The sequence below is a fragment of the Eptatretus burgeri genome, chromosome 12 (genome assembly GCF_056783735.1).
Source record: "Eptatretus burgeri isolate ZD-2024b chromosome 12, Ebu_testis_v1, whole genome shotgun sequence".
NCBI lineage: Eukaryota > Metazoa > Chordata > Myxini > Myxiniformes > Myxinidae > Eptatretus > Eptatretus burgeri.
Window position 1 is genome coordinate 72,130,156 of NC_140972.1, and position 21,010 is coordinate 72,151,165.

Genomic DNA, 21,010 nt, shown 5'->3' on the forward strand with positions numbered 1-21,010 from the left:
ACCTCCTTCAAATTCCCTGCTTTCCTTCCTGAAAGTCCCTGTAATGTCCATCTTCTCTTCTTCATGTTCTCCGTCCCATCCCTCTCCCTTCCACAGATCTCCTAATGTGTCCGTTCCCCACTGTTTTGTCCCACCCCCCCCCCCCTTGATGTGCGTTGTGTGTTTGCTCTCATACGAGCCTCGACAAGGTATACAAAAAAAAAAAATCAAAATCCTAATCCAAAAAAATCTGAAACTTCATATATCTGATCTACGACCTCATTTGAGTTGATAATTAAATTTATGTCATCGATCACGTGATCTGGTGGCCATATTGGATTAAAAAAAATCTTCTCCAGAACTGCTTCACAGATTGATGCAAAACTTCATTCATATTTATTTATTCATGTGCACCCTATGGCTGCGAGGCTGCACCATTTCCTGGGGGCATGGCTGTGTTTTTGATGCAGTGCTCCCTGTTACCAGTAAGCTGGTTCTCATTTTGCTGACCTCGGAAGGAAGACAGGCTGAGTCAACCCTCCTGGTGTTAATTCAACAGGACGACAGGCTCAAATTCAAGACCATAAGATCTTAAGCTTGCCAACTTAACCGTTCAGCCAGCACCAGGTTTTCATATATATATATATATATATATATATATATATATACATATATATATATATATATATATATATATATATATATATATATATATATATATATATATATATATATATATATATATATATATATATATATATATATATATATATATATATATATATAATCAAATAGCCATGGGGAATGTCGTTTGAATTTTTTTTCGTATTCATCTTCTTTGACACAATTTATCCTTAATATGTACAAAAGTGATCATTAATTAATCAATAAAGCTAAGGATAATGACAATGTATGTGACATAGTAGGGTGCATAGATGATGTGGATATATGGGCCATAATAGTGGCGTGTTCACCGTTCAGCTAACAATGCTATTTTTGTTCTGAATGAGCACATGAGACGAAACTACACACAAACGAGCGTCTGTCTGGTTTATTTTGTTATCACATCTGAATTAATATATTTCCAAATTGACTCATACTTTTGCACCCCACTATACATCATGTTTATAAAAGTAATTCTTCACCATTGAGAGATGTGGGCAAAAACAATATACTGTACATGTCTGGCATGATGTTCCAAAACGTTTTGAACGGATTTGGACAAAACTTGGTGGATCAGTTTGTGAGGTGATAAGAACAAGGCGATTACATTTTGGTTAAGGTCCAGATGCAAATCTGGCTTATTAGTGGGATACAAAACCGAAACTGATCAACGTGGCAGAGGTATGCACTCTCCCAAGTGCATGTTGTCGTGACTGCTGTGAATTATTTTTCACTAGCAGAGTGCCCGCCCTATGTGCAATTTTGTTCCAAGCGTGCAACATGTTCTTCTGGTGCCTACCTTTATTTGGGAATTGTGTAGGCAACTGACAGCTCTGTATTGGCAAAAAAACCCGACAAAACCTGGGTTATGTTCATGAAGCAAAAACAAATCTACTCCTTATCATTCAAACCCCCTCACTGTACTTGAAAACATAGGGCAGGAATACTGTACTGTAAATGGTGGATACTTGTAATACTTTCTCCCACCTGGAGGTGGCACAACACAACACACATTTACATAGAGAATTTTCGTCCCGCCTTCCCAAGACTACCGGCAAAGATTAAAAAAAAAAACCACCCCTGTACATTAATTGGGGTCGTGCTGATCCTATGTTGCAAGTCTGCATGTAATCAGCCAAGAACTGTAGGAGGAGTATTGTGACAAACATACAAACACAAATGCACAAACACCGGTCTGTGAATTCTAGTAAGGATTCTTTCTTTTTTTTCTTTTTCATTAAGCCTCCCCGAGAGGATAGAGGGAGGCTTTTACCTTTTGTAGGGTTTGTTTCTACAATTGGTATCCCCATTTTTTAGTGGTACCTCAGATTTTATTCGACCCCTCGGAGTACTAAACCACTATTAATGGTTTTTTTTCTGCGAATGTCCGTTCTGTATCTCAAAGCCGGCTGGGACATTCAGAATGAAATTTTGCAACAATAACAGCAATAAAAAGTGTGCGCAGTTGACAATTTTTTTTTTGACCTTGACCTAAATTTTAACGTCATGATCTAATTATAGACATTTTAACGTTCTTCGCCATAACTCGACTATGGTTTATCCGATTTGAATGAAAGTGCCCTCACTAGACACTAGACAGCCTAGAGTATGGCGCATTTATATCATACCTCTGAGTTAAAGGTCAAGGTCAAATTACGGTCTGAAAAAAAGTTTTTTTTACTTGTTGTCATCGCTTAATTTTGCCGGTATGGAATATCAGACCGCTTGGCCTTCCAAGAAGTTCTTGCATCATCATAGTGGACCGTGCACCTGATATTTGATTCGTGTCATTGACCTCCTTTTTCAGATTGTGACCTAATTAACCCAAAACGCCTTGTTGATCAAAACTTGAGTAATTCTCCTCCGATTTTCATGTTTATTTTTATGCATATATTGTTGATTATTACACATTTTTCTTAATTTACACTCTATCTTTAAATTGTGAAGGTCATAGGGCAGTCCAGATAAAATATGCCCATCATTTGATCGTGGGGGCCACGGGAGGTGTACCCTTGGCGATGACTTTGCGACCGCAGATATCTAGTTAGTTTCTTTCTATACATACTTTGTTTTTGTTCATTTTTTCTAGATTCTCCACAAATTTATTTTCAACCTTTGACATAGGAGAGGGATCTGGCGATGGTAATAGTTGTGGGACGTAAGCAGCCCACCTAGTAGCAGGGATCATAGTTTTAGAGTGAAGAAGAGGAGAGTTATGATGACATTAAGGCAAGGGTCTTTCATTTGGAGAGTACTTAATGCATGGAGTGGTCTCCCTGGAAAGGTAGTAGCTGCAGAAACCATAGATAGATTAAAACTGGATTTGAATAGGTACCTCAAAGTACTGGGGATTGTAGCTGGGTACATGGATGTTTGCAGAAATGTACCAGCATGATGGGCCTGATCGCCTTCTCCTGCAATCAACTTCCTTGTATTTCCTTGTCGTTTATAAGATACTTCAATACGTTATAATAGGTTGTGGATATGGCACAGTCATTGTGACCCAAATGACCTAATCTCACTTCGAAAACTCCATGCTCAATTTCGACTAAAGAAGGAAGTGGGTATCACCGTGTGAGATAGTAGTTTGGGCGATGAAGGAGCAAGGTTGCTGAACATTTTGCAGACCACAAACGGTGTGATCGTGTGATAGCTCATGTTTTACAACCCATCATACAATGTGCGCTGCTATTGATCTTCCTTTAATTACCCTGTAACATCACATTCTTATCTATGTACAAAAATCATTATTTTTTGGGGATACATGATGTCCTTTGTCAGATACATTATATAATTTGTGGTTCAGCAGGAGTTGATCCACGTAACGTCACTTAAGGGTTCGTTTGAACAGGACGCTCTTTTCCAGCAGCCTGAATCAGCGGGGCAACGCCTGTGGTAGGCTGCCTTTCCATAATGGATGAAATCAACAGGATGTTGATGGAGGTATGCGAACCTCGTGGGAAGCAAGGACAAGCTGATGTTTTGGGCGGTAACCCTTCATCGGAGGGTTAATGATTGAAACATCAGCTTCTCCTTGCTATGCACAGCGGTTATCGCAACTCGATCAACGTCCATTGTTTTACCCATCCTCCGATGCAGATTGACACTAGCTTTAACTAGCAAGACTAGTTCCTCATTTTGCCATCCCACAATACTACCTCACCACACCATTATTCTTCCACAAGCCATAAATAGTGTGAATCATTTAACCAGATTAGATAGCCATATGTTGATTAAATAGTAAACGTCATAGCCATATTCTTTACTCTCAAGGCTGCACTGCACGCGGCCCTTTATTGTATTTACAGAGTACACTGCAGAACATAAGATCAAGCTCGTCATTAAGAATGGGGTTCCAGACATTTCAAACCTACTTGTGATCTTTTCTACTGCCATTAATTCAACACTCCTACTCGCAGGTTGCTGCATTTCCTTCCATCCTCTCTCCTCTCCTCTTTCCCTGTTTGTTTATTGTGTCCATTTGTTGCCCCACTGTCAGATGGTTGCCTTTATACCCTCCATCACCTTAATCTTACATTTGACTCCTCCTCTTCTTCTCCCCTTCTGCACTCAGGACATGGCTGCGGCTTGCATCAATCACTGGGAGTGCGGCTCTGCTTCTGCTGCTGCTGCAGTGTCCCCTATAGGTTAGAACAGGAACTTTCATGGAGAGTATATAGGGTTACAACAGGAATTTTGATATTGTTCATCGTGACGGTGATAGTTCACCGACTCTCTGTGAAGGGCACCGTGGCATCTTTAATGTCCGTCAACTTGTGCGCTCGCACAGTTTGATGTCCATCCGAGGGACAGCACACACGTTGATGCCTCCTACCTGCGAAATACCAGAATGACAGTTTTAGCTGGGTCAGGATTGAAATCCAAGCTGGACAGCTGAGAGGTGAACGTGCTTGCTTCTTGGCCCAGTGGGAGGAACCTTTCCCAGTTATTTGACCGTACAGCTTGTTGTTAAACTCGCTGCAGGTTGCACATGCGGAGTGATATGTGGTAATTATAAACAGCACATATGCAGATAAGTAATATAACTAATACTAACTGTTGTTATTGCACATATTAAAATGATTGTAATGTAACTAAACATCCGAAGCCTGGCGTTGGCTTCGTGGTTAAGGTGGCTGGCTTGGGATCTTGGGGGTCCTGAGTTAGAGCCCCTGTCGGCTGTTCACTTTACACCAGGTGGGGTTGACTCAACCTGTCATCCTTCTGAGGTCTGTGAAATAAGTTTCAGTTTATTAGTAATAGGGGCATTGCATCAGGGGTGCAGCCGCACCCTCAGCCGATGATACAATCAGCAGCCACAGGCTGCACACGAAGAAGAAAAAAACAAACACTAAACATCCTGATTCTTGTTACTTTTGTTCAGCTGGTAGAGTTGTGGAAATGAGTTCTGGGGGCTAACATTGCATATGATAGTTTAGTTATTGCATGTATTTAATGTCATGGAATAAGTGTGAGATAATTTAATTGTGATATTTGATATGCGTCGCTTTCATGTATAGAAAGGTATCGCCCCACCCCCCCCCCCCCCCTTCCCCAATACATGTCTAAAACCTCCAGAGCTGAATCACCCCGTTTTTAGTGTTCTATCCTTTGTAATCTGTTTTTATGTTCTTTTTCACGTCACAGTCGGTGTTTCGGCACAAGTTTTAGGGAGACATCTGAGTATCGATCCTGCTCAAGATAGAGTTAAGGACCGTCCATGTGACAGGTCAAGGGGATGTACTCCGGCCCATCAAATGGGACTCTCAGGCCAATATCAGCCGAGAGAGGAGGGACGAAGTGCGGCAGGTGAGGCCAGACATTTAAAAAGCATGTGCAAAGAGGTGCACGGGAACAGATGCCCAGAGCAGATACTGGGAAACCTTGTGTAGTCGACACGAGTAGCTGCGCCATGCCCCACCCAGCCAGTCATGCCCACTCTCCTCTTCTCGTGCTAGGGTACAGCACAAACCTCGGCTTGCCTGGAACAAGAACGTTGGGTCTGCTCCACATAAAGGTCCAGTGGTCTCCCGCTGGGTATTTTGTGTCTTGTCTGCCTCTGACTTGTCTATCTCTTGTGGTGTGGTATGACTGGACCACAAAGGGTGTGGTTAGTTAAGGAATTTCTCGTTCGTTCATTTTGTGGACATGATTTCTGTACAGAGCAGGGTTTTTTTTTATTGTATTTATTGGTCTTTGCGACCTTGTATTCCCCGCTCCCGTGTAACATTAATTTTTTTAAATTCACTTGGTCACTGAGTGAATTAGAGTTGTTGTGATCGCTTTTGGAATTAGCATGTCTGCAAATGGACTAATCTGGTATGGGTTATTAGCACCCACCAAAAGACTGTGCCATGCGCTCACTGGCTCGGCTGGGACGTTAATTGGAATCGGGTGTATGGTTCCGATCAGCACAATGCATCAACTGACTCTGTTGTCTCACTCGGTACATTATCGGGATGGATAGACCCATGATCTGGCCCTGGCGACCGAATCGGGTGTCCGCTTTGATGCAGTTCGCTGGAATTTGTACCAGGCCACTGGGACGACCCGACGACTGGAACAGTATCACAGGAAATCGTATACATTTTATAAATGGCCATAATACGAATAGCCATCTCAAAGTAACTTAACAAATGTGACTTCTGTGATTGCTTCCTTTTTGACAAGAATGTAAATGTTGGGTGGAATACTTTTTGTTGCTGCTTTTATGTTGTTTTAATGTTCAGTGATGTAGTGGCGACATCAAACACTGCCCAAAACTCAAGAGTTTACGTAACTAACACCTTACTCTTTGCAGTCTTGAGAAAAAGGACATGGGAAGAGTCTTTTAAACTCTTGCTTTGCGTTTCCAAACACGATCTATGTTCTTTTTGTTTGTGAACCTTGCGTAACAGGGGTTATGGTAACCACACAAAGCCGATGGGTCAAACGGAACAGTCCAGAGCTGAGGATACGACGCCAAGATGCGTTTTTCCACAGTTATCGAGGTTTATCTACAGGATGCGCTTGCTTAATTGCAAACTTTTGGCTGGCTCTTCTTGGAGAAAATGATTATCTTGGAACAATCTTTGAGAACAACATGTACCAAACAAACGGCGCAAGGTGCCGCCCGCCATATTTGTCAAAATGCGGAATCTCAAACAGTTATGTTTCCCTCGGGGCATGAGATGGCATTAACACTGATTCTCATAGCTTTTCTCATAGTTACTCTGCTGAGCCTGGTGTTGGCTTAGTGGTTCGGGTGGCGGCTTGGGATCCGAGGTCCTGAGTTCAAGCCCCATTGGCCGCTGTATTAAAATACACCAGGAGGTTGACTCAGCCTGTCATCCTTCCGAGGTCAGCGAAATGAGTACTAGTGTACTGGTAAGGGGGACACTGCATCAGCGGCATAGCCGCGTCCCAACCAATGATGCAACCAGCAGCCACAGGCTGCACTCGATATAGAGAGAGAGTTACTCTGCTCTCAGGGCATGAATATTTTGTTGAAGTTTCGTTAAGGCCGAGGTCACATTTGCTCTACGGCGAGGATACGGCGGCCGTACGTCCTCTGAATTGACAGAAACGTGCGGCAGCCGCAGAGAAACTGAGGTGGCCTCAGGGAGGCCCTACGCCGTTTGGCTATATTTTACAGGCCGTAGGGTCGCCGTGGAATTATAGCGCGGAGTTATAACTTTTTTTCATTTCTACGTTCGCCGAAGCAATTCGATAAGCCAAGCTATGACGTAGATGTGTTCCACGTCGACCGTACGTAGGGCGTATGGTGGGCTTGCGTTATTCGTCCGGCTGACGTAAGCTCTTCTCAATGAAAAATGAATTTATCAACCCTCCAAAAATTATGGCGGCCGCACTATTTCCACGGTGGCCTTGCGGTCTGTGTGACTACCTGCGGGAAACGCAGGGTCGACATGGTTCCCCTACGCCCGCCGTGCACCGACGTACGGCTTCTGTGGCAGTCTGCGTCGACCGTGCGTCCACCATGCGCTACCGCTAGAGATTGGAGTATAGGTGTTTGCCTATACCGTGGTGCCCCCAGAATCCGAATTTAATTCGTTCTAGGAGGCTGTTCGGATTGCAAAAATATTTTCCCAATAAGAAATAATGGACTGAATTAATCCGTTCGTGGGCCACAAGAAAACCCACTTTCAAGACACTTTAAACTGAAATTCCCCATGTTTAAGGTAAAATAAGATGAGTAAATGACCTTTGGTGGCGGTGTATTTTATGTAAACTGGTCCAATCGCCACATCCAAAGGTCCACACAGGCTCGTGCTCCGGCCTGGGTTCCAATCACTCGTGTACTCTGCGAGAGCGCTGCCCCCAGGGCAGCTCATCAAACATGATGCCCCAAGAACCACAATCACTTTCATCAAACGCATCGGGCTGACGTAATCATGGATATTCCAAATTACAACTGGTTTTGCTGTGAAATTTAATCCTTGTCCGACAGTCCGTCACACCACGTGATCGGATTAGTTTTTTTGTTATTAATTAAAACACAAGATGATTAAAAAAACAAACATCACAAATGAAGGTGAAAACACGAGGTAAGGCCTCAGTCACATTTGGCTCTGCGGTCGGAGGGTCTACAAAATGTACGGGCACTAGCAATTATAAAGCGGCCGCAGTATTTCCACGGTCACACAATGTAGCAGTCACATTTGTTTTTATCAGCGTCTCGCTTAGCGAACGCTGCTCAGAGAGATCTCGGCGTTGTTCTTCTCGTTCTTGTTCTTCTTCTTCTTGTGAAGACAAAACCTTAATCTCTCGGACTCGGCTCTTGTATATACATGATCCGGATCGCCTTAAATACTGAGCACATGTGCACATCCTCACATAGACGGTGCCTTTTGAGACCGTCTATCATGAACTTTTAAATATATTCGGACATTTGCTTTAAAGTTTCGAAAAGTTGACGTTACTATTTAAAGATTATTCCATTTATCGCATTGTAATTTCGTAAATACATTATATATTTCGTAAATACACGATATATCGTAAATACATTATGACGCGTTTCGCTATTGGCTTAATGAAGGCACGTGACGAAATATCGGAAGTTGTTGTTGTTTTTTGTTTTGTTTTAGGCAACAAAACTTTTAGGTTTTGGACGCTACTCTTGGACACATTTGTCCTTGTTATTTTTCGGGTAGCCGCACGGCGTATTTATAAATTGTGGAGACCAAAACATGGGTGTGCCGTACGGTCTTTGGTTTGATGTCACACGGTGACCTTAGGGCGTTCTTGCAGCGGCCATAGAATTTTGAAGGCAGACGCAAGCGACCGCAGGGGGACTCTAAGCCGAACGTGCGGCCAGATGGACGGTAATGAATGGGTTAATTTTTTTTTTGTTTCGGCTTGTCGAATTTCTACAGCGAGCGTAGAAATGAAAAAAGTTATAACTCCGCGTTATAATTCCACGGCGACCTTACGACCTGTAAAATATAGCCAAACGGCGTAGGGCCACCCTGAGGCCACCTCAGTTTCTCTGCAGCCACCGCACGTTTCTGTCAATTCAGAGGGCGTACGGCCGCCGTATCCTCACTGTAGAACAAATGTGACTGAGGCCTAAAGTATCGATCGACACACGAGAGATGCTTTCATGAGGACTTCCACCAACGAACTGAATGAACAAAGCGCGAATATGCGGCTCAAACAGTTGGGGGAGACACGTGAACAAACATGAATGCTACTTTGTGTTCAGTTTTTTTAAATGTATTAGGTTTTTAGGGCAAAATTTTCTCGAAAAAATTGTTCGGATTCCAATTTGTTCAAACAATGGGTTGTTCGGATTCTGGGGACACCACGGTATATTATAGTTTTAGTATATTCAGTTATATATACTGGTATATTTTTATTTCAGTAACAAAAAGAACTGGTATATGTATATATATGTATATATATATATATATATATATATATATATATATATATATATATATATATATATATATATATATATATATGTATATATATGTATATATATATATATATATATCCACTCGTTACCGTCCTTCTGGCCACATGTTCGCCTTAGGGTCCTCCTGCGGGCACCTTGCATCTGCCTTGAAAATTATATGGCCGCCGCAGCGACGCCCTAAGGTCACCGTGCGACATCAAATCAAAGACCGTACGGCACCCCCACATTTTCGGTCTCCACAATTTATAAATACGCCGTGCGGCTACCCGAAAAATAAAAACATATGTGACTGCTACATTGTGTGACCGTGGAAATACTGCGGCCGCCATGTAATTGCTAGTGGCCGCAGATTTTGGAGACCCCGCGGCCGCCGTGGCAAATGTGACCTAGGCCTAACCAGAAGGCATTTTCAAAGCACCCAAAAGGCGATTTGTGCTCTGCAGTGTTCAAGTATATAGCTCAATTGAAATAAAATAAAGATTTTAAAGGTTGTAGAATAAAAAAATTCACAAGTTTACCACCATTGATGCAGCGTCTTTTACTCCACCTTATTTAACACGTTATATTAGCGATTCATGCCCGTTGTTTGTGTCCTTTAGGACGTCACTAAAACGGTACGTTTCCTGTTTGGAATAATTTTCAATTTTGTTTGGCTGCCAGAAAGGCAGGCGGAGTATCCTAATTATCTCACTCCTCTCTGCGCATTTGCGATCGGGACTAATTCAGAGCGAAAGCACTACTCGAGTACAGGTCCGTTTTCCGATTCAATTGAAATCGAGTTGTTCCTCGATCATAAACGAATGTTTGTAGAGAGCCAGACATAAAGAAGTGAACTAATTGCTCAATCCCACTTTTATATAAATATCAAAATGAATCATGGGCCAGAGGTTTCCCCATGCCTACCCTCGGCTAACCTGCCAAACCACATGAGCCTCAATGTTGTATGATTAAAAAAACCCCAAAAAAACAACCTATATTCACAACTTTGAAAAATATCAGGACACACTTATACATCTTGATCTCCAACGTTTAAGTATCTCCAAACACTTTCAAGAATCAAAATCATCACTTATGTGTAATATCTCTGGAAATGTGGACTGATTGATTAGATGGATGAGAAATTAATTGTGGACCACCTTGTGTTTTCAATTTTACTTGTTTGGGCATCATCACCATAATTCATCTCTGAAAAACTCCGTTGCTAACATGTCTCCTAAATGATTGCACACAATGCTCATACAGTGTGTACGCTTAATGTGTGGGCATATTGGAGAGGGGAATTTAAGAGAGAAAAATGTGTGAAGAGGAATGAGGGTGAGAATGAAAATACAAAAGTTTGTGGTAATTGCTTTGGGTGAAAGGCAGTGTTGTGAACTAAAATGTCCAATTGTTATTAGTCATGTGTCGCTAAGTCTCGTCTCAAGTTTTACACTCTAAACTTAATATCTTGCATGTTAAAGCCGCTCTTGGACATCTGAATATTAGATGTGTGAAATATGTTGGGATTTTCAATTCCCCCCATCCCTTGTTTGTCTCAAACCTCTTTGGTGCCATATGACATATCTTGTACTTGATTCATATAGAAATCTTATCCTTGATTGCAGACTCATCTTAGCTTGGCCCAAACCAAAGACTTGAACAAGAAAATCGAAATTTCAGTTCTGGAGTTCATCCGTGAATTACCTGATGAACTCCAGTTGCAACACAGACCCTGATGAACTCCAGTTGTTACTGGAGTTCGTCAGGGTTGTGTACTGGCCCCCACACTTTTCAGCACTTGTATGGACTGGATTCTCGGGAGGATGTCGGAGAGATCAAGCTGCGGTGCATCGTTTGGGAATGTCAAGATCTCTGACCTTGATTTTGCAGATGGTGCAGTCATCTTTGCGGAGACTTTAGATATCCATTTGGAGGCCCTCAAGGTGCTGAATGAGGAGTCGGAGCCGCTGGGATTACGGGTTTCCTTGGGTCAAAACTAAAATCCAGGCTTTCACTGACATCTTGGATGCTGCAATCTTGTCTGTACCTGTTTGTGGCGAGGATGTTGAGGTCACGGAGATTCACTTACCTTGGCAGTGATATTCATGTCTGGTGGCTGTGAGCCAGAGGTCAAAAGATATCTGGGTCAGGCCGGGGGAGTCATGGATTCACTGGATCATGCGGTGTGGCGCTGTAGGTACCTGTGCAGGTCCTTGTTTTGAGTCTTCATGTTAAAGCTGTTCTTGGTCCTTTGTGCTTCCAGTCTTGCTCTACGGATGTGAGACTTGGACTCTGACCAGGGACCAAAGATGGAGACTTAATTCCTTTGGTCCCAGGTCTATTCGTGGAATCCTTGGCTATCGCTGGTCGGACTTTGTGTCCAACGAGCGGTTGCTGAGAGAGACTCGGATGAGATTTGTTATTGTATGGGTACTTACTACCGATAAGTATTGGAGATATCGAGCTGATGGAACGTATATACATGAGATGATATAGTGTGTAGGATTCTCTTCGGAGAATCCTTGGCTATCGCTGGTCGCATTTTGTGTCCAACGAGCGGTTGCTGAGAGAGACTCGGATGAGATTTGTTACCTGCATAGTCCGTGAGCATCAGTTGCGGCTGTATGGACATGTGGCTCGTTTTCCTGATGCTGACCCTACTCGTCATATTCTCTCAGCGAGGGAGTCTCGTGAGTGGAGGAGGCCAGTGGGCTGACCACGTGCCTCGTGGTTGCTGCAGGTTGACCAGCATCTCAAGGAGATGGGAACGGGCCAGGCATCTGCCTGGGGAATGGCCCTGGAGTACCGGTGGAAAGTGGAGGCAGCGACGCACTGCTCCGGCACATGCTCCCATACCTTCCCTGACCTGAACTAATGCTGGCAGAATTGACGCCCATCCATCCGTGGGACGGCACACATATCGATGCCTTGCTCTACCTAAGAAACAGTAGGCTGACAGTTTACAGCTAGGCCAAGATTAGAACCCAGGCGAGTCAACTCAGAGGTGAGTGTGTGTACGTCTAGGCTATCCTGCCAGCCAATGTGGAGAGGGTGCGGCCCAGTGAGTGAGTGAGAGAAAGAAAAAAACACCACCAAATAGTTTGCAATTCAATTGTAGCCTTGTCTAACGTGGATTGTGGTATCGCATGTAGCTTCCTGTTAAAATGATAGATGGCTTTACTTCCTGGTAAATATTCTATCTTGCTAACGTTGTCCTTTCTTAATGCACCCCATCCTTGCTGTGCCCCCACCCTCTTCTATTATTGGTAAACAGCTTCAAAATAGTTCTAAGAGATATCTAAATATAATGAATATGTCGAGTTTTTTTTTTATGCCTCTTGGATAATTTATTATTTGTTTGCCATTGTATTAAAGTTTGTGGTTTGAGTGTTAGCTGTAATCAATATTGAGAATTGATCTCTTCGAGGCGTCGCACGTCGTATGCTGATGGGAACTGCACACAATTCTATGGACTTTTGAACCAGCTTTGCATATATACATTTACTGCAAAATTGCTTTACACGTTTACTTCTGCTGAGCATTCCCAATTTCCTGTTGGACTGATGGGCCATTTAACGACGCTGGCATACATTGGCTTTTCTATCCAGTGATGGAGCTGCGGTCGTGCTAATGTGGCGCGAGCTCGTGCACACGCACACGCGCATCTGACGAAACACCCTTTGACACACATACACATACATTTGATGGAACACCCCGTGGCACACACGTGCACACATTTTGCTGGACAAATGTATCGAGTGTGGCCAAGAGCTTTGGTGAGACTAATAAGGAAAGGGTGTAATTCACTTTGTGCTTCAAGTGAAACTCCTCCATGAAGATAAAGTTTTGACTTCCTTTGTTATAAATGTATCTCTGGCACATAATAAGCTTTCTCAGCCAAGCAGCAAAGTGATGTATTTGCTCAGGAATGAGCACAGCCCTGCGAATCCATTGTTTAAAATAGACGCTGAAAATTGCCTGCCAGAAGCGTGATCACCCTATGTCTTGGCTGCGCACTGTTAAGTGGCAGCAAAAACCTGTTTCCGGGAATAGATGTTTCTGTTCACACCTGCCTTCTCTGGGCAAATGATGTGGCTTTTATGAAAAGAACCGAGTGCATTTGTAAGTCCGTCACGGGTGTTGCTTCAAATGCTATTGCTGCTCCAGTTTGAACTCGCTTTTTAATTGGAAAGACACCACAATTTTGAATGTAAATGTGCAGCTCCGTCGGCGGGACATAAGCCGCACTGAAAATCACAAAGGTATTTGCATCGCTTGGTCACGTTGTGATGTCACCATATACGAACAAGATGAACGGTTTAAGTTGTAAATGAGCCCGCATTTGATGGAATATTTTGCTCCGATGCATCCGCAGATTTGGTGAATGATCAATTTTGAGCGTTTGTAACGTGGCACAAAATTGCTCGACCATCGCCGGTTGCATGAGCAGCTGATATTGCCAACAAGACCTATGTCTCCAACAAATTTCCAAGCAATTGCCTGTTGCGTGTATCAAATCGATACAAAAAAAATGAAAGATGGTGATAAAACTCCGAATTGGATGGAGTGCTGGAACATCCAGGTTCAAATCTAGCAAAAGTGGTTGCTTTTTAGCCACGTGGGAAATTTTTCATTTAGTCGTATTGTTCGATTCTCAGCCTCCAGAAATGGGGATGCATTTGCTAGGATCCCTCGGGTAGATACAGGTACACGTAAAGACGTGAATGCCAGCATGGGGCTTGATGCATGCACTCGTAATGAGCTGAAAAGAGATTACTGTGACGATGTCTCGATGCTATCTCCCACACAGACGGGCGAAGGCGTGAAAACGGCAAGAAAGGGAACATGTGCTCAGCACGTCAGTGCCGTCGCAGCTTTCTTGAAGGTGCGTGTTGACGGGTGAAGAATTTTGTTCACGAATGGTCCTTGTTGAACGCGTGTTTCGATGGTGTGGGTAAATTCGTGGAGACTGAGATCGCAGTGAAGTGGTTTTAAAAGCAAAGGGATGAACCAAATAACCAGTTGGCTACAAAGTCGAGGCTCATATAGAGGAGCTAGAACATATAACGGATCAACACGTAACAGTACAAAAGGAACAATAGAGAGAATACACCACCAACAGCAGGGATGATGGACAAAATACAGAGAGACTTGGAGAAATAATAGATGTGGGGAAGACTGAGGGTGGGGCGAGGACACATAGAGTGGACAAGATGGATACAGAAGCAAACTCTCAAAAGGAAAAAAAAAAAACTGGAAATTTGGAAAGAGTTGGGCATGGGGAGGTTTAACGAGGGTAGAAAAGATCATTGTTTTGAATGGGGAATGGTATGAGATGGAGGTGAACAGCTGTCTTGAAGCCCTGGAGGGAAGAAAGAGATTGAAAGGAATGTGGAAGGTTGTTCCACTTGTGGGGAAAAAGGAGGAATAAATGAGTGTAGGTGAGCAGTGATTGTGAATTTTGATAGTTTCACCAGAATAGTGTTGCTAGTGGACCATGTGAGCCCTTTAGGTGGCTGGTGGACTGGGGGGGGGGGGGTGACAAAGCATGGAAACGGCAGAGAGTGCAAGACCAGAAAGGAGGTGGTATAACACTGAGAAATCACCGACCTGTCTGCAATGGGAAAATGATAGGCTCATTGACTGAACTTCATCTCAGGAGATTCCAATGATCTTGACGGCCTTATTTTCCACGACATCAAGCAAAACAAGGTGTGAGGTGGTGGCCCTCGCCAAAAGGGGAGGGTAGTACTTCACCAAGCTATCGGTAGATAAGAGTTCAGGTGTGTCAAGGAAGGACTTTGCGTGATGCAGGATGCCCAGTTGGCATCCTGGGTATCCTGCACCTTGCGGCGACTGGCTTTGGAGGCCAACTTAGAAGGCTGTTTGCCCAAGAAGATCATGGCTTGTTTGTGAGACTTAAATATTTGAGTGATTGACCTTCTTCAAGAGGATTGTGAAGAAAGTATCTGGGATGTTTGGCCAGATGGTCCTTTGAGAGATAGATGCATAGATACATAGATATAGTGCTTGAGTGTGAGATTTGTCAGGATTAATGATGTCCAGTATTCCAATTGTTTGATTTGCTCTATCAAGGTCTACAGAGAGGGAAGAAGCTGCTGCCTGCCTATCTGAAGGATAAGAGATGTCATGACAGAGGATGGGGTCATCAGCAAATATATAAAAATGGTTTTTTTATTGTTTTTTTTTTTGCAGTCAGATCATTGGTGAAGATTAAGAATAGGACAATGTGCAGAACACTGTCTTGGAGCACTCCGGCCTTGGCAGGAAGAGGTGATGAGAGGATTCTGTTGAGAGCCACATGTTGGCTAAGGGAGTCGAGGAAGTCAGTAACTCAAGAGTGGAATTACCTGGGATGCCATAAGGCAGAGCATTTGGTGAGCAAGGTGAGATGCCAGACTGTATCAAATGCTCAAGGTAGAGAGACAGCCCTGATCTCATGTCTGACATTGAGCCAGAAGCAGCATGTCCATCCAAGGTAAAGTGACTTGGTCTAAATCCAAATTGATGAACTGACATGAGGCTGTTAGAGAAAAGGAAGGATTTGATGTCAATTGTGATGATGGATTCCACGACCTTGCTGATGATTCGAAGTAATCTGATATGTCTGCAGTTAAGTTAGAACCGTTTTTGCACCTTTTTAAGTAATGCAGTGACGTTGGCTGATTTCCAAGCAGGTGGAATATAACCTCGGGAAAATGATCAGGTGAAAATGGCAGAAAGATGATGTGCAAGAGCAGCAGAACAGGCTTGGAGGACAATGTGAGCTGATGTCGGCTGCTTCAGTTGCAGAATTCGAGTCGAGGCTTGCTGGAAATGTTTCCACCATTACATGTACGAAAGATACAGACCCCAGGATAATTTGGGTGTGACTGGGTAGGGTGGCTACGCAAGATTTGGAAGCAAACACAGAATTGAGGCATTCAGCCTTCTCACAAACAGAGTCGGCTGTGATGCCGTTTGAGGAGAGGGAAAGGATAGAGGGGGGGCATACTCCAGATACAGACTTAACAAGGCACCACCAGGTTTTAGAGGAGGGAGGGAAGTTTGAATGATCAATCCTGAGGTTGGACAGATGCTATTTTCTGTCTCTCCAGCAGGCCTTTTGGAATGCACTGAGATTGTCGTCGATCACATTTGCCTTCCAGGAAGAGAAGGGTAGCTGTTTCGGAGCAACTGCCCCACCACAATATTCAGTGTGCTGTGCGCGGGAAGAAGGTTAGGATAACTGAAGACGAGATGGGATGATTCTGTGCATGGTGGTGGTCGTATGGCAGCTTAGCTGCCGGGGTAGCTACCATTTCTTGAAGCACAACTGTGTCGCTGATGCAGTGCCCCTCGACCAGTGCACACTGGAACTGGTACTCATTTTGCCGACCTCAGAACGATGACGGGCTGAGTCAACCCCCTGGTGTATTAATTCAGCGGCCGACGGGGCTTGAACTCAGGACCCTAGGATCCCAAGCCACCACCCTAACCACTGAGCCAACACCAGGCTATTCTGTGCATTAATGTGAGCAGGTTTGTGTTGAAGAATTCCCAGGCTGAGTTAACATCAGGGGCAGGTGATAGCGGACAGTGGTTGCCAAACCTTTTTTGTCCATGGGCCAAAATTTTAAATCGCATTCCCCTCGTGACCCCAAATGGTACCAGTACATACTTGGTACCGGTAGCTATGTTAAAAATTGTCAAAGAAAACGCTTTCGACGTGAAAACCCCGCTCAAGAACTGGGATTTTAAGGGGTGTTCTTTCCAAGTTCAGGTTGCAACCTTTGCTTTGGTAACCCCTGGTATGCAGTAGGAGACCAGTCCTGTCGTGAGATGGCTGCTTGCAGTCCCTGCCAGGCAGTCTGTGAACTGCGAGACGTGCCGACTTTGAAGCAGCTCTCCGAGAATAGCCAGAGAGATTTTGAATCTCACAAGCATATGATCCAACGAACCAATTGGAGCAGAGGAAGAGCAGGAGACATTAGCAGGGAAGTATGTCATCACCAAGTCCAGAAGGGAGGATTTGCCATTGGGAAAAAATCCAGTTTGGAAAGTTCACAGATTGAGTCAGTCCCATGGAGTCACAGAAGTCCTTTGCTGAAGTTCCATGGCTGGTGAGAGAGGCTCCAACACACAGCCATTTGGCATGGTGATAATTGAAATTGCCACATATGAGAAAGAGTGTTTAAATGTTGGTCCATGCCGTTTGAGAGAGAGAGAGATGCAAATGGAGTCACTGTTGGCAGAATGGTAAAACACACGTATTGACACACAAGTTGTGGGTGCGGAGGGGAAGTCGCATGTGGGAGATGAGGGAGGATACTGACATGGAGTGGTTTGGGTGGTGGGATTGAGAGCCTCAGGTCCTGAGTTCAAATCCCGCTCCTCCGTTTAATTAATACGAGGTGGGGTTGACAGTCTGTCATCCTTCCGAGGTCGGCAAAATGAGTACCAACTTGCTGGGATGATTGAGCCATTCGAGTATCATGCGTTGAAGTGGCGACCCATCCAGGATTGTGCCCAATAGCCCAGGAGACTGCTTCGGCAGCACCGACGCTCTGTACAGAGTATGGTCCCCATTGGATGGATGGAATGGACGTGAAGTGGAATTGATTGTCACGTGACAACCTCTGCAAACTGCACGTCTCAAGATTCCTTAACCCACTTGCCCTCACCCCTTTTACATTCACCGTATCTTCCGTCCTTTTTTTTTTTTTTATCTTCCGTCTTCTTATCGTCAACCATTTCTTCATTTGTTTGGGTCACTCTGCAGGATAATTCTTCATGTTGCGCTTTTAGTTTTACCACTTTATTTTTTATCTTCACCTCACTTTCTTTGCTCCACTTCCTCCAACTGTGTCGTCCCTGACTTTCCAACATTTTCAGGGGGCCCATGTGTCTGTGAATGCCCGCACAGAGGACGACGTGGATCCAGACACCTTGATGGCAAAAGTTGCCCAAGCTTCGGGCGCCAAGTACGGTGTGCATAAGGAAGCCTCTCGTCCCGGGCAACGAGCACCGCAGGATCAAGTGGCAAGCCTGAATTCTTAATTTTCCGTTGTTCATGAATTTTGAAACGTTTAAACGTGTTGGATAACAAGCTTGTTGCTTTTTGATTGTCATTTTATGAAGTTTGGATGCCAACTTCATAAAATGACAATCTCACTGAAAATGCTTTTACACTATTTTTTTGTTTGTTTGATAATTTGTTGTAATCTTCCGTTGGAGTCTTACCGTATTGGTGCCATTTGTACACCAGCAAGGGTTGGCCTGTTAGCATTTCCATCGTAACCCCGAGCTGTTTGAACTGCATGTATCATATGTTTGTCTGGTGTCTCCTAATGGCTTGGTCATCCTCAGTGAAGTGCACTGATGTCTACTTGTGTCTGTGCGCTCCGTGTGGCTTGTGTATAATCTCCACTGTAAACCGCAGATGAATGTTAAAAGAAAAATGGAGACCTATGAGTGCAAGATCATTAACCACATTAGTCGTGCTCCAAGGCATTCAACTGGGATTGAATCCAAAGACTTGTGTATGCCATCTTTGTCATCCACATTGCAGACAGATTACACAGATTACATACTCAACAATGCATTCTCCCTCTTAACAATGCATCTATTGGCAGATTTATTACCTCTGCCACCAAAGGTGGAAGGAGGTTATGTTTTCACCCTTGTTGGGTCTGTTTGTTTGTCTATTTGTCTGTCTGTTGGGTCGCCAAAATAGGTGACCCTTGTTGTCAGTAATTCTGTCTGTTTCTTTCGATGTTTGTTTGGATGTTTGTTCGTTTGTCATCAGCATAATTGGAACTAAACGTGGGCGGATTTTGACCAAACTCGGGTGGTAGGTACATCTTGTGACCTTGAAATTGTGATGGTTGCTAGGGACGCTTTGGTTCCCATGCAACAACCGAAAAACCTTCAAAATCGGTACCGTTCACGCGGAATCAATTCCGAAAGCCATTATCCCACGTAGGGTTATGAAATTTGGCACGAATGATCTACAGGTGATGCTCTACCAAATATATTTGGGTTTTTGTGATGTATGGAATACTTTACCCACAGCGTCACCTACAATTAGGGTATGCGTGAAAATTGGCGAAAATTGAAGGCCCCCTAGCGACCAGGTGAGTGCATCTATACGAATGAAACTGCAGGTTCATGGTACTCAATGAGTACTACAACTTTGCCTCAGGACATATTGACCGATTTCGCTTTGGTCAAAGGTCAATTAGTGCAAAAATCGATAATATGCGAGAGCTGGAGGTGCCTTTGCGCCAAATGCTACTCCTCCTAGGGTTATGGTCGGATGGTCATGAAAATTCACACTAATCGTCTGGAATACATTGTGCACAAACGATCGAGCCGGATTTTCGATTTAGATCTTTGTTCACCCACAGCACCCCCTCGAACTTTGGGGATTTCCGATTTCAAACCGCATTGTCGGTACTTTTCATTCAAATGGATACCGAGTAGTTATCAGTAGATGGAGCTCGATGAGATTTGATATGCATAATCTTAAGGTGATTCCCTATCCGCTATATGACATCCATTTTACTCTATATCTTATAGTTTCCATGCTCAGCGACCCATCGCCACCTACTGGCTTGTTTGTGTGCAGAATATCTCATAAAGTTGTGGACAGATTCAGATGAAACTTGGTGGACAGGTTGAGTGTGTGAAACGGACGAATTTATTCAATTTTGGTGAAGATCTGTATCCGAATCCAGATACAAGAATTATTTCTTTTTTAAAGTGATGCTTCACCATGAGATATGGAGCCAACAACGATATATATATATATATATATATATATATATATATATATATATATATATATATATATATATATATATATATATATATATATATATATATATATATATATATATATGCCTGGTGTTGGCTTAGTGGTTAGGGTGGTGGCTTGGGATCCCAGGGTCCTGAGTTCAAGCCCCGTTGGCTGCTGAATTAACACCAGGGGGTTGACTCAGCCTGTCATCCATCTGAGGTCGGCGAAGTGAGTACCAGTGTACTGGTCCCAGTGTATGCCCCGGTTAGAATAGGTATACCATATCCCTGTGTGTCGTAAGAGGCGACCAGGGTTGGCGTCAGGAAGGGTATCCGGCCATAAAACATTGCCTCAAGAAAAAGCCAAAACCCCTGCACAGCAGGGAAAAATGGCTGTAAAAACTGTCATATATATATATATATATATATATATATATATATATATATATATATATATATATATATATATATATATATATATATATATATATATATATATATATATATATATATATATATACATCACGATATTTCAAAAAGTTATTGGGCCCGATATGTTCTCCTGGATCAGGCATTGCGTGGCGGAGGTATGTGCTCTACCGAGTGCCCTTCTCGTTTGGATCTGAGTTTAACAGAAATTGAAAAACAAGACGACCATCCAAAAACCAA

At 43.5% G+C, this 21,010-nt stretch overlaps 1 protein-coding gene across 1 annotated transcript in view; it reads left to right on the top strand.

The window, feature by feature from the left end:
- Positions 1-21,010, top strand: part of DBNL (drebrin like) — a 134,832-nt gene that overhangs the window by 45,326 nt on the left and 68,496 nt on the right. Inside the window, exons 4-5 of the mRNA XM_085848499.1 lie at positions 14,352-14,426; positions 18,437-18,583. Coding sequence (XP_085704625.1) covers positions 14,352-14,426; positions 18,437-18,583 — 222 coding nt within the window. The remainder of the gene's footprint in view (positions 1-14,351; positions 14,427-18,436; positions 18,584-21,010) is intronic.